At 33.1% G+C, this 13,835-nt stretch overlaps 1 protein-coding gene across 1 annotated transcript in view; it reads right to left on the reverse strand.

Annotated features, from left to right (window-relative positions):
* The window catches only part of LOC126881732 (sialin-like), an 81,107-nt gene that overhangs the window by 32,488 nt on the left and 34,784 nt on the right, over nt 1-13,835 (reverse strand). The window contains exons 3-4 of the mRNA XM_050646194.1: nt 9,465-9,679; nt 8,408-8,644 (exon numbers count right to left, since the gene is read on the reverse strand). Coding sequence (XP_050502151.1) covers nt 8,408-8,644; nt 9,465-9,679 — 452 coding nt within the window. The remainder of the gene's footprint in view (nt 1-8,407; nt 8,645-9,464; nt 9,680-13,835) is intronic.

Genomic DNA, 13,835 nt, shown 5'->3' on the forward strand with positions numbered 1-13,835 from the left:
AAATGAGTTGAATTTTTATAATCTCGGGTTTTGGGGATCGCTAAGCACGAATTTCATATCGGCGATGGTTGTACAAGAATTCATCTGTACTCAGTAGATATATCTTAAAAACACCCTGTAATTATCTACGATAATTACTTTCAGTTATTTAAATGTCATCATAACAATATTACAACCTTCATTCGATTATATAAATATTGTTATCCTAGATCACGATTCACTAATAATTGCAGAGTCAATTATAAACACTTTTCATGGTCGATGCTGAATAGGCATTTCTAAATATATAAACAGCAAAACTATAACAAGGGAATTCTTATTATTATATGAGACATTCGTCATTCTATTTTGATCAGACGTAATATTTCCACATTAAAGATAGTGTCTCTTTCTACACGAGACGTTCTTTGGGTGCGGTGCTACCAGCTTATGCTCATGCGAGTGTAAATAAAACAACTCAACAAGTAAAAGCGTATCAATTATTCCACCCCTCGGATAAGGGATAACCACCCTCACCAGGAGCAGATAGCCTTAGTGCCCAGGGCTGTCATATGGCGATCCAGAACCAGGGAAGAACTCAGGACTGGTGAACAGGACAGGTATGAAGAAACACGTCAATGTTCAGGCACCTAGACCACCTTAGACAACAGTGTGGTTATGTAAAATGGATGGAGACATCAGGCCGACGCGGAGCTGAAAAGGGAATAGTATAGAGATGGAACATCGTGGGACAATGGAAAATGGACAATGCTATGGAACGTGCAGCGAGGACTTGTGATACGAACAAAGACGTGTAATAGTGGTAAGTCCATATTAGCTATTTTTATGGTATTTCCTGATTAATATAAAGTATAAAGTATAAACATTATGTGCTACCTTAATTACATTAATATATGTTTCAAGTTTACCTATTTTTACTTAATTATTCTATTCTATTACCAATATTTATCAATATACAAAGATTTTTTTTACCCTCATATTAAGTTATTATAGGACGCAATGATACAATTTTATATGATTTTTACATATTTATCAACGTATACTTTATCCTTGCTGACTTTTATTCATTTATTATTTGACTACTGATTTTTAGTACATTTTTGCAATTTTTATGATTTTAATATTTACTATCGTAAATATACCTATCAAAATAAATATACGATATAACAAATATACGCTATATGCATAATACATTTAAATTATTATTCTAACTACTTATTTACAAGGGTTAATATAACGTTATTTATTTTTGAATTTTTTATTACCACTGCAATTTTTACATATTTTTACCGTATATTGACGTATTATTTTATCTCCATATTTTTTACTATATATCTATATACTACATATCTATATACACCGTAAGACTATCGAATTTATATTTTCGCTAAGAAGTGCAGAAGCTGAAAAAAAAATTATGTATAAATGAGTAGCAACAAAGTTACTTGGGAAGATTTTGTCAAAATAGTTGAGGAAATTGCACAAGAAATAGACAGGCAAAGCAGAAGAGTCTTAAAGAAAAAAGTTCCGAAATCTAAGGACATAAAGGAAGAAGTAACGACACAGCTAATTAAAGCTTATAACAAGTTCACACAATTGACTAGGAAAAACTGGGAAGCACTTTCGGACAAACAAAGGGAATCGTGCAACAAATATTTTGGGAAAATCAGAGACAAAGTTATACGATCATTTCAAGCAGTAAATGTGAGAACAGTGGTTCCAAGTTCAATACGTCAACCAATCGACCAGGAAATTGAAGAGGAACAAAGCGATGAGGAAATAGAAGAAGGAAAAAGTGACGAGGAAGGAGAAGAAGAAATAATTAACGACGAAATAAAAGAGGAAAAAGGTGACATAAAACAAGATATAACAATATTAAACATGGCTTTGACAATCAATGAATTTTTGAATATCGCAAGCAAGATATTGCCCAACGAGTTCGATGGAAGCGCAGGGAAATTACAACCATTTTTAGACGCATTAGAACTACTTGGAAAATTGGCAGAAGGTCATGAAGACACAGCTGTAACGCTAATAAAAACGCGACTCACCAATAAGGCTAGGAACCTAATAACCACAGAAGATACGATTCCACGGATAGCTGAAGCACTAAAGAAAGAATTAAAAGGTGATAATCCGAAGAATTTAATAGCCAAATTAGCCAAAAAAAAGGCAAGGGCATAGAGATGCAGCAGTGTACGCATCTGAAGTGGAAGAGTTAGCAGAACAATTAAAAGTAGCATACATAGCGGAAGGAATGCCACTTGACTTAGCAAAGAAATATACGACGGAAGCAGTAGTAACAACAATGAAACGAAACGCTAATGCAGAGAAAGCTAAGCTAATACTGGAAGCAGGCAACTTTACATCACCGCAGGAAGTAGTATCTAAATTTTTGTCGATCGATACGACTGAAGAAAATGCACAAGGAAGAGTCTTAAATTATAGGACAAACTACGAGAATAGGAGAGGACAGCAGCAATACAGAAGAGGATACCATAACAAATATGACAGAGGAAGAAGAAATAACTTCGGACAACGGAACGAAGGAGAAGCAACGGACAATCAACGAAATTATTCGAACAGAGGATACAGACAATTTAACAATCAAACATACAGAGGAAACCAGAGAGGCGGACGTAACAGGAACGTAAGGTTACTAGAAATAGAGGACAGTCAAGAAGAGCAAGAAAACCAGCAGTTGGGGTTTTGAATGAACAAGAAGTTGGAAGCACACAGGCAGAAATAAAATATAACATTTACAACTTCGACCTAAACCTAACGAACTTTGTACGAATGAAAACAGGAATTCTTGAAAACACAAGCACTTTTATCATAGACACAGGAGCTGATATTTCAATACTAAAATGTTCACAAGATTTTATGAAGGAACAGGTGAAACCAAACACAAAGGCGAAAATAAAAGGAGTCACTAAAGGAGAGTTGCAAACAATGGGAGAAGTTGAGACAACACTCGAAGTAAAAGGAACTCGATTCGAACACATCTTTCAATTGGTAGAACCTAACTTTCCAATTCCAACAGACGGAATCATTGGGAGAGACTTTATTTCTAACTTTCAATGTATACTAGATTACGCAAACCTTAAAATGCACATTAAAGAGGACAACGATTGTTACATTAGTACGAAAATTCTGGATAATATAGACAATGACACCATAATAATACCGCCTAGATGTGAAATTTACAGAATCGTAAAATTTTTTCAAACGTTAAAGAAAGACAGGATAGTGGAACAGCAAGAAATACAACCAGGAATATTCATAGCAAGAGCAATTATTTCAAGTAATAATCCATACATCAAAATTTTGAACACAACGTACGAAACAGTAAATGTAGACGCAAGCACAATCAGGACGTTGGATATTAAACTATTCAATATATATAGGCTAGTCAACGACAGCAAGGACAGAAAAAAAGAATTACGAGAATCACTGAAATTAGACATACCAGAATACATACGAGACAACTTAGTATCGTTATGCGAGGAATATTCGGACATATTCGCCCTAAGGCATGATATGTTAACCTGTAACAATTTCTACGAACAAAAACTAAGAGTTAAAGACCAAACTCCGGTATATATCAAGAATTATAGGACACCTCATGCGCAAACAGAGGAATTAAATCGACAAGTACAAAACCTAAGAGACCAAGGAATCATAGAACCATCTACATCCGAGTACAACAGCCCAGTAGTACTTGTACCGAAAAAAGCTATAGATGGAGGAAAAGCATAGAGATTATGCATAGATTTTAGACAACTGAACAAGAAGATAGTTACAGACAAATTTCCATTACCAAGAATAGATTCGATATTAGATCAACTAGGAAGAGCAAAATGGTTTTCAGTTATAGACTTAATGTCAGGCTTTCACCAGATACCATTAGAAAAATCATCGAGAAAATACACATCGGTCAGCACAGAAAATGGAGCATTTCAATTTACCAGATTACCTTTTGGATTAAATGTAAGCCCAAATAGCTTTTCAAGAATGATGTCAATAGCATTTTCAGGATTAACACCAGACAAAGCATTTCTTTACATGGACGATATCGTAGTAATTGGAATATCCGAAAAACATCACTTAGACAACCTGAAAAAGACATTCGAGACATGTCGAAAATTCAATTTGAAACTTAACCCAGGAAAATGTCAATTCTTTAGAAGGGAAGTAACATATTTAGGACATGATCTTTCTCAAGAGGGAGTATCACCAGACAAAGCGAAGTATGCAGTAATTGAACAATATCCGACACCTCAGACAGCGGAAGAAACAAAGAGATTTGTAGCATTTTGCAACTATTACAGACGTTTTATTAAAAATTTTGCGGAAATATGCAGATCACTCAACAAATTATCGAGGAAAGGAGTAGAATTTTCGTGGACCGAGGAGTGTGAAAAAGCATTCAAAAAGCTTAAAGCATCTCTGACGAAACCACCAATTTTAAAATATCCCGATTTCAACAAACAGTTTATCTTAACAACAGACGCATCCAATGAGAGTTGTTCAGCAATCCTAAGTCAAGATTACAACGGAATTGACCTACCTATAGCATATGCATCAAGAAGTTTTAGTAAAGGAGAATGTAATAAACCTATAATCGTTAAGGAATTACTAGCGATTCATTGGGGAATTAATTATTTTAAATGTTATCTATATGGAGCACCAACATTCAAAGTAAAAACAGACCATAAACCTTTGACACACCTATTTGCAATGAAAGAACCAACCTCAAAACTCACGAGGATCAGATTAGACCTAGAAGAATATGACTTCGAAATAGAGTATATAACAGGGAAAAGTAACTACGCAGACAGCCTTTCAAGAATAACATTGCATCAACTAAAAAACCTATACATAGACAACGCCCATATACTAGCTATAACAAGAGCTCAAGCAAAAGAAAAGGAGAAAAAAGCAAGACAAACAAAGGCTGAAAGTGAACTCGCACTACAGCCAGAAGCCACCAAACAGACAGTAAGGAAGGTACTAAATAATTTAGAGGCGCATAGACTACCAATTTTGTCCTTTGGAGCAGAACTAATCTCACCAAGACTGAGCATTAGGGCCAAAAACAAAATAAAATGCAGCAAAAGCATAGCCACAGGATTGAATCATTTCGATTTAAACCAAGCGTTGGTACAGCTTGATAAGCTGGCGGTAGAGAATGCAGTACGTAAAGTAAAAATATACGTAAATGATATTATTTTTAAAATGTGCACAATTGATGAATTTATTAAAGAAGGAAATAAAAAATTGAAGAATATAGAAATATACATATGTGAAGTACCAGAAACAATAAAAGATGACAAAGAAAAACACAGATTAATAGAAGAGTACCATAATCACCCGATGTTCGGAGGACACTTAAAGAAAAATAGACTAATAACGAAGCTAAAAGCAAGATTTAGATGGAAAAATTTGGAAAAAGACGTAAGAAAATACGTTAAACAATGCCATAAATGTCAAATTAACAAACCGAATAGAACACATGTCAAAGAAGACGTGATATCGGACACTTCTTCGAAACCAGAGGACACAGAATACATAGATACGATAGGTCAATTCACTAGAAGCAATGAAAGCAAGGAAGACAAAAAAGAGCGGCAAGAAGAAAATAAGCCCAAAACAACATCACAACACTTTAAAATAGGAGACCTAGTCCTTGTAAAAAGGGAAGAGAATGGTAAGTTTGATAGTCTTTATGTAGGTCCTTTCACGATAACAGAAGTAAATAACGTTAATTGTAAAATCAGAATAGAAAACAATAAAATCAAGGAAATACATAAGAATAGATTATATGCTTACAATCCGAAAACACAGTGAGTGACAAGTGTTACGAAACAATGTTGTTAAACGAACATTTTATATTATTTATGTATTTGCGTAGGCTTAGGAAGTTTGTATATAAAATAAATTTTTTGTATTGATTACAACACAGTATGGGTTGGTAGCACGACTTGCAAATTTCCCTCCCCGTAGTCGGAAAATTCCTAAAAAGGGAAGGTGTACAAGAATTCATCTGTACTCAGTAGATATATCTTAAAAACACCCTGTAATTATCTACGATAATTACTTTCAGTTATTTAAATGTCATCATAACAATATTACAACCTTCATTCGATTATATAAATATTGTTATCCTAGATCACGATTCACTAATAATTGCAGAGTCAATTATAAACACTTTTCATGGTCGATGCTGAATAGGCATTTCTAAATATATAAACAGCAAAACTATAACAAGGGAATTCTTATTATTATATGAGACATTCGTCATTCTATTTTGATCAGACGTAATATTTCCACATTAAAGATAGTGTCTCTTTCTACACGAGACGTTCTTTGGGCGCGGTGCTACCAGCTTATGCTCATGCGAGTGTAAATAAAACAACTCAACAAGTAAAAGCGTATCAATTATTCCACCCCTCGGATAAGGGATAACCACCCTCACCGGGAGCAGATAGCCTTAGTGCCCAGGGCTGTCATATGGTCTCCAAGGTACCTGCTACCCACGGCGGAACTCGTCGCCTAGAGTTTTATGTTATAATCATAAAAATCAGTCAATATCCATTACTCGGGGGGTTTTTGGGGTCGCCTGCCACGAATTTAATGTTGACGATGGTCTCCAAGGTACCTGGTGCCCAGGGTGGAAATCGCAGTCTGGAGTTTTATGTTATAATCATTCAAAATCAGTCAATAACTATTCCTCTGAAGGTTTTAGGGGTCGCTGAGCACGAATTTCATGTCGGCGATGGTCCCCAAAGTACATGGTGCCCAGGATGGAACTCGTCTGGAGTTTTATGTTATAATCATTCAAAATCAGTTAATATCCATTACTCGGGGGGCTTTGGGGGTTGCTAAGCACGAATTTCATGACGGCGATGGTCTCCGAGGAACATGGTGCCCTGGAGACCATCGCCGTCATGAAATTCGTGCTCAGCGACCCCCAAAACCCTCCGCGTAATGGTTTTAAATGTTGTAATAATTATAACATAAAACTCCAGACGACGAGTTCCACCCTGGGCACCAGGTACCTTGGAGACCATCGAACACATGAAATTCTTGTTCAGCTACCCCAAAATCCTCAGAGTAATGGTTATTGACTGATTTTGAATGATTATAACATAAAACACCAGGCGACGAGTTCCACTCTGGGCACCAGGTGAAGGGCACCAGGTGAACAAGAGACCATCGCCGTCATGAAATTCGTGCTCAGCGACCCCCAAAACCCCCCGCGTAGTGGTTTTAAATGATTTGGAATAATTATAACATAATATCCAGGCGACGAGTTCCATCCTGTGCACCAGGTATCTTGGAGACCATCGCCAACATTAAATTCGTGGCCGGCGACCCCAAAAACCCCAATAGTAATGGATATTGACTGATTTTTAATGATCATAACATAAAACGCTAGGCGACGAGTTCCACCGGGGCACCAGGTACCTTGGAGACCATCGCCGATATGAAATTCGTGCTCAGCGATCCCCAAAACCCCCGAGTATAAAAATTCAACTAATTTCCATCAATATTTCCCGAGTTCTAAATTTTTTCATTTTCACCTCTTCGGGATGCACTTTTAAAATGCAATTTCTTATGCACAACAATTTTTGCCCTAGATGAATTTAGTTCACAAAGTTGCCTGACATTCTCTCTAATCGAATGCAAAAAGTTGCATGACGATTTATCTTACTGCACAAAATTCCTAGGTTTTGGGCTTTTTAGTGCTTCGTAGCTTCGTCTATTCTGAAACCACTTTCTTATGGCATATTAATACAATTTACTATTTTTTTGGGAGTAAGCCAAAATTTTATTTTAAAACAAGTTTATTTTGATGATTCGATTTCTACTTCGAAAATCGTTCTCAAAATAAATTAATAAATTAAATAAATTTTTTTTTTGTTGTTTATTTTTTTTTATTTTTTTTTTACTTATTAAATAAGCAATGCACCTAATCTTAAGACTAACCAGCATTTTACATTTAACTTAATCTACTACTGTACTGTCCTAGGTATTCCCAACGGTTCACCTTAGAATTTAATAATTATTGTTGCACACATCACTGTTGTGGCTAGGTTCACTGTCCGAATTTAAACTGACACTGACATTTTTATAGATTTATCACTATCACACAAGTTCAAAAGGTTTGGTGCGTTTGAGCCTGCGGACTAGGTTTTGATTATCTAAAAGTTCTAACACTTCCCTGTTTGTATGGTTGTGGAGTCGTTTTTCGTGACCCTTGGCAATCTTCTTTATTTCTTCTTTAATTGTTGTTTTTGTTGTTTATGGTAAAAAAATTCTTCTAATAATTTATTTTCATCTGACTGATTCATATTGACATATATTATACATTTTAAAGTTGATGACTAAACAGTTGACTTACCCCAAACAATCCTATCAAAAATCTGGATGCTATTAAAACCCAGGCATCCCAACCTGCAGCCCATGGTCCTAATAAGGTCAAAAATCCACACACTAGGAAAGAGATGGTGATACATTTGGACGGACCAAATCGTTCTGCTAAAACTCCCCCAGGAATTGCGGAAATGGTGAATCCCCAGAAGTAAGATCCCAGAATCAATCCTTGCAGTTCTGTGCTCCATTCAAATTTAGTACCATACTGAAATAAAATAAAATAAATTATTCTTAAGGTTCAAACTTCTATCCAAGGTTGGATATCAACATGACAATTCTTTTTTTTTTTTTTTTGAAAAATGGCTTTGGCAGAGCCAATTAGCCAGACTTGTTTCTGATTGATTGCAGATTCATAGTCATTTTCTTATAACATAAGTACATTCTACAATTTTATTTTTATAGATACATTGGAACATTGTGTATTTTTTTTTTTGTTTTTTTACTGTGTTTTTTTAATATATATTTTAATTTGTGCGAAACAGTTTTTTTTACTTCTTTTTTTTTCTATTCTTTTTTATTTTTGTTCCTTTTTTTCTTTTTTTTGTTTATTTTTTTTGTTATTATTTTATTTTGTGTTTTTCTTAATATTATTATTTTTTTTTATTTTTTTTTATTTTTTCAAACCACATTAACAAATTATGCCTATTTATTACATATTACGTTTACAACTTGTATTTACATAATTTAACATGTTTATAAATGAGATGAAGAATTTCCATATCATGTGTAAATATTAAAGTATTTAGGTTTATTGGGTTTATGACAATTTATTTGGTTTATGACAATTCTTATTTTACTTACAGAGCTCTAAATAGTCGGTTAGGGCTCAGACTAAACCATTCCCTTAGATTTCGTAACCAGAAGGTCTGCTTCCTACATCTCTTTTACCTTTTATTTTACCCTCACAAATTAAATGCAGGAAGCTTAAGATAGAGAGAGGTGGACATTTTTCGGGAGGCTTACGTTCAGCAGTGGACAAATATAGACTAATTGATGATGATGATGTAGAAATCATATATACTTACATCTGGTGGGTCAGAATGAAGAGCTTCAGCTACGATACTCTCGTTGTGTGTAGATTGCCTAAGTAGTTTACATTCCGGTACAAAAGTAGTGTTGCCTTTGGTCATGGGCTGTACCATAGCCAGAATTATAATGGACAAATTTATTCTTAACATGTAAAGGAATAATGTGCAGGTGAAGCACAGTATCCATATTATAGCTCGCACTGGTATACATTCTGAAAAGAGAAAAATACATTGAGTTACAAGGAACAGAGATGCTTGGAGGAAATAATAAAAGAGATAAAATGTTATACAGTGATGAGCGCGCTAATTAACCGACAAAATAGCGCAAAAGATGGAAAACATAATACACTGCGAAACAAAAACAGATGAAACTAGTGGAGATGAAAATGATCGTTGTAAACGTCTAAATTAACATTACATTACATAGTTTCCCACCTTTAGACGTATTAGAGGAGTATGACAACGGTCGCTGTGACAGTAGAATATTATAAAGTACTCCTGTCACGGACATCTAAAGGTGGGAAACTATGTAATGTAATGTTAATTTGTACGTTTATAAAGATCATTTCCACCTCCACTAGTTTCATCTCTTTTTGTTTCGCAATGTATTATGTTTTTCATCTTTTGCGCTATTTTTCCGATTATTAGTGCGCTCATCACTGTATACAGTGATGAGCACGCTAATATTACCGGCAGAATAGCTCAAAAGATAGAAAATATAATACATTGCGAAACAAAAAGAGATGAAACTAGTGGAGGTGGAAATTATCGGGTATAATATCACAAGTGAGTGAGAATAAATTGACAATAATGCGACAGCTTTTCGAAAATTTGTTGTCTGGCAGTAAGAAAAGAAGAAAAGAAAAGAAATATTTATTGATCCTTTCAAGACATTTTTACAAATGTATAGGACAGGTCATATACATGATTTTACATTGTAGAACAGTAATATAACTGTTACAAGCTAACATGGTTCAGCTACAAAATTTTATATAGGTACCTAACTCCTTTGGCTTATAATAAATTTTTGATTTTATTTTTGTAACTGTTAAAACTAGCAATCTCCTGCATTTCATCGGGAAGTTTATTGTACAATTTCATTCCCATAAATTTAAAACTATTTTCTAATCTTGACGTTTTAAACTGGGGTATTCGGAGCTTATTAGAATTTCTTGTATGGTAATCATGTCGATGAGCATTAGTTTCAAATTGATTGAAATTTTCTTTGACAAACAGAAGAGTGTGGTAAATGTACAGACTATAGAATGGCATGATTTTGAATTTTAGAAACGAGGGCCCGCAGGACTCGAGTGGCTATTGCCCAATGACAACAAGTTTGAGAAAAAATGAAGCATTATTTTCTTATTTATTCTTACTGTCGTGTGATATTCGTAAGATTATTTTTTAAGAGTTACATATAAAAGTCAAGTCTTTATACAAAACCAGTCACATTCATCCCAATTAATGTGACACAACATTTTTCAACTTGTCAAAGGGAAAAACACAGTTTAGCAAATATTTACATGAAGATATTAAAAAAATATTAGTTAATTTATTTATAAATACAGTTTTATTCCTGAAATAATCTTACCGAAGTAAATGGAGCGCTTAAATTTGCCTATTTGGGTTCTCCTCGTAAAAATTTGACATTAGATGCAGAACTAAAAGTATATTTTGTTCTGAAGCTATTTCCTTGTGGCATTTTTATAGTCAATTATTTTTATTGGGAATAAGCCACAATTTTATTTAAATAGAAAGAAAATTCCACGATTAGTAAGTCAATAACATATCGAGTGAGTACAAATTTTATATTTTAGTATTACTTATTGTATATCTATATATTATTAATATTATTTATAATTTAAATATATTAAAGTCAGAATTTGGTATTAGTTTTTTGAAAGTAAATTAAATGTAAGACCAAATACTTACGATGTCGGGATATTATCACGAGGTTTTTTCCTGGTTTTCCCTCGTGATTTACTATGGAATCTCTAACGCGAGAATTTTACTGTCATCGTTGCATTTGGTTGTCTTTTTAAAGACAGATCATATGCTATGATTTTTTTTTTGTGACGGATATTCTTGATTTTGGATTGATTTCATGTAATCGAATGAACTATCTTTTAGTAAGTCGTCCCAGGAACGCAACTCATAAATATTGGCGATATCATTTTAAAGTCTTCTACTTTAAAATGTATAATATACGTCTGAATTGCTAATATAAATGAGTCAGATTAAATAAATTATTAGAAAATTTTTTTACTTGGCAACAACATTTTTGTTTATTTTTGTAGTATTTTGTATTTTGAAAACGAAACCCTATTTGGGCTTCGAAACGTTAATAAAATCATTTTTTGGTAAAATTGTGGCTTATTCCCATTAAAAATAGTTGACTATAAAAGTATATTATGAATATTTTCTTAAATGTGACAGTTGTCAAAACTAGGAAACTGGTTAGCCTAATAAAATAAAAAAAAGTCAATATGTAAATTCGTACAGGTTAAAACAAATTTTATATCAAAGTTTAGGTGGGTACAAAAGATATTTTCAAGAAAGTATCCAAATCATACAAGGGGATCATTGTTTAAATAATTAAAAAGGGGTCATTTTTGCAAAAAAATTACTTTTTTAACTGCTGAGGTCATTCAATTACCAACGAAGGTCTATAGGATTTTTTTCTGCAAAGTTGAAGAGTAAATATTTCTCATAAGACTTACTAAATTAAATTTGACCCCCTATTTATTTAAATAATTATATATAAAACTTTAAAAACAAATTTGCAAAAAATTATTTTTAGCGTTTTAAATAAGCACTATAAAATATCTTGTTTTACAGACTAAGTTGCGCTATGTTACCAGTATCAATCAAAAAAAATTGGTCGAAAAATATTTAATAGTTTTTGAGATATTGAATTTGTTTATTAAATGTTACTATATTTTCAATTGCAAAAACGCGGTTGTTGCCAAAGAAATATTCACCTGCTTAAGATCTCAATATTTTTATATTTATGTATATTTTCGATAAATGTATTGATAAATTCAAATTTCAGTTAAACTACCCCCTAAAATGGCATTTGAAAACTATTCAAATTTGTTTATAATTTGTTTTTTTAATAACGTCGCGGGGATTAAGTATTTTGAAATGCCGTTTCGATCATTGGGTTCCTGGGATTTTTTTACTAATTAACAAAATTTTTTTGGCGTTTTTTCTTCTTCTTTTTCTTCTTGGAGTTATATTACTACGGGCCCCTTTAGGGTTAATTTTATTAAGAATGTCGAATCTCTGAGTTGTAGATTCTAGACCTAAAAATATTAAGATTTAACTAAAATCTTTTAAATAAAATGTGGCTACTGACTGAGTTACAGGGAGTTTTATTTAAAAATTTAAAAATTATTGTTACCAAGTACTTTAAAACTATTTGACGTATCCTTATCATACTTGGCAGAAAGTGTGGCTATTATACACCCTATTAAATTGTGATTAATAAACGTTTCTAGCTAGTGCCAGAGACGTACGACAGGGGATAGTGAATGATTGACCCTTCCCAAATTCTACGCCACTGAGTGAATTACTATTGTAGCGAAATTTTTCGATTCTCCAATACTTTGTATGTAAATAACTTTATTGGTATTGATAAAGTCATCAGTTTGAGAGATATTGGAAGTTTAAAATGAATGAATCAAAATAACTATGCCGTTTCATTTTTAACGTCCAATATCTCGAAAACTAATGACTTAATCATTACCAGTAAAGAGTATATTATTTACATAGAAAGTATTGGAGAATCGAAAAATTTCGCTAAAATAGTAATTCCCTCAGTGGCGTAGCATTTGGGAAGGGTCAACCATTAACTGGCCCCTGTCGTACGCCTCTGGTAGTAGCTAGAAACTTTTATTTATCACAATTTATTAGACTGTATAGTACCCACACTTTCTGTAAAGTATGATAAGGATAGGTACGTGAAATAGTTTGAAAGTACTTGGTGAAAATAATTTTTAAATTTTTAAATATAACACCCTGTAACTCAGTAAGTAGCCACATTTTATTTAAGTGATTTTAGACCAATCTTGATATTTTTAGGTCTAGAATCTACAACGTAGAGATTCGACATTCTTAATAAAACTTAACCCAAAAAGGGCCAATAGTAGTAATACAATGCCAAGAAAAAAAAAAGAAGAGGAAAAAAAGACAAAAAAATTTGTTAATTAGTGAAAAATTCCCAGGAACCCAATTATCGTCGCACCGCGACGTTATTAAAACAACAAATTATAAACAAATTTGAATTATTTTTAAATGCAATTTTAGGGGGCAGTTTAATTGAAATTAAAATTTATCAATACATTTATCGAAAATATACATAAAAAT

Source organism: Diabrotica virgifera, chromosome 3 (assembly GCF_917563875.1).
Source record: "Diabrotica virgifera virgifera chromosome 3, PGI_DIABVI_V3a".
NCBI classification, from domain to species: domain Eukaryota; kingdom Metazoa; phylum Arthropoda; class Insecta; order Coleoptera; family Chrysomelidae; genus Diabrotica; species Diabrotica virgifera.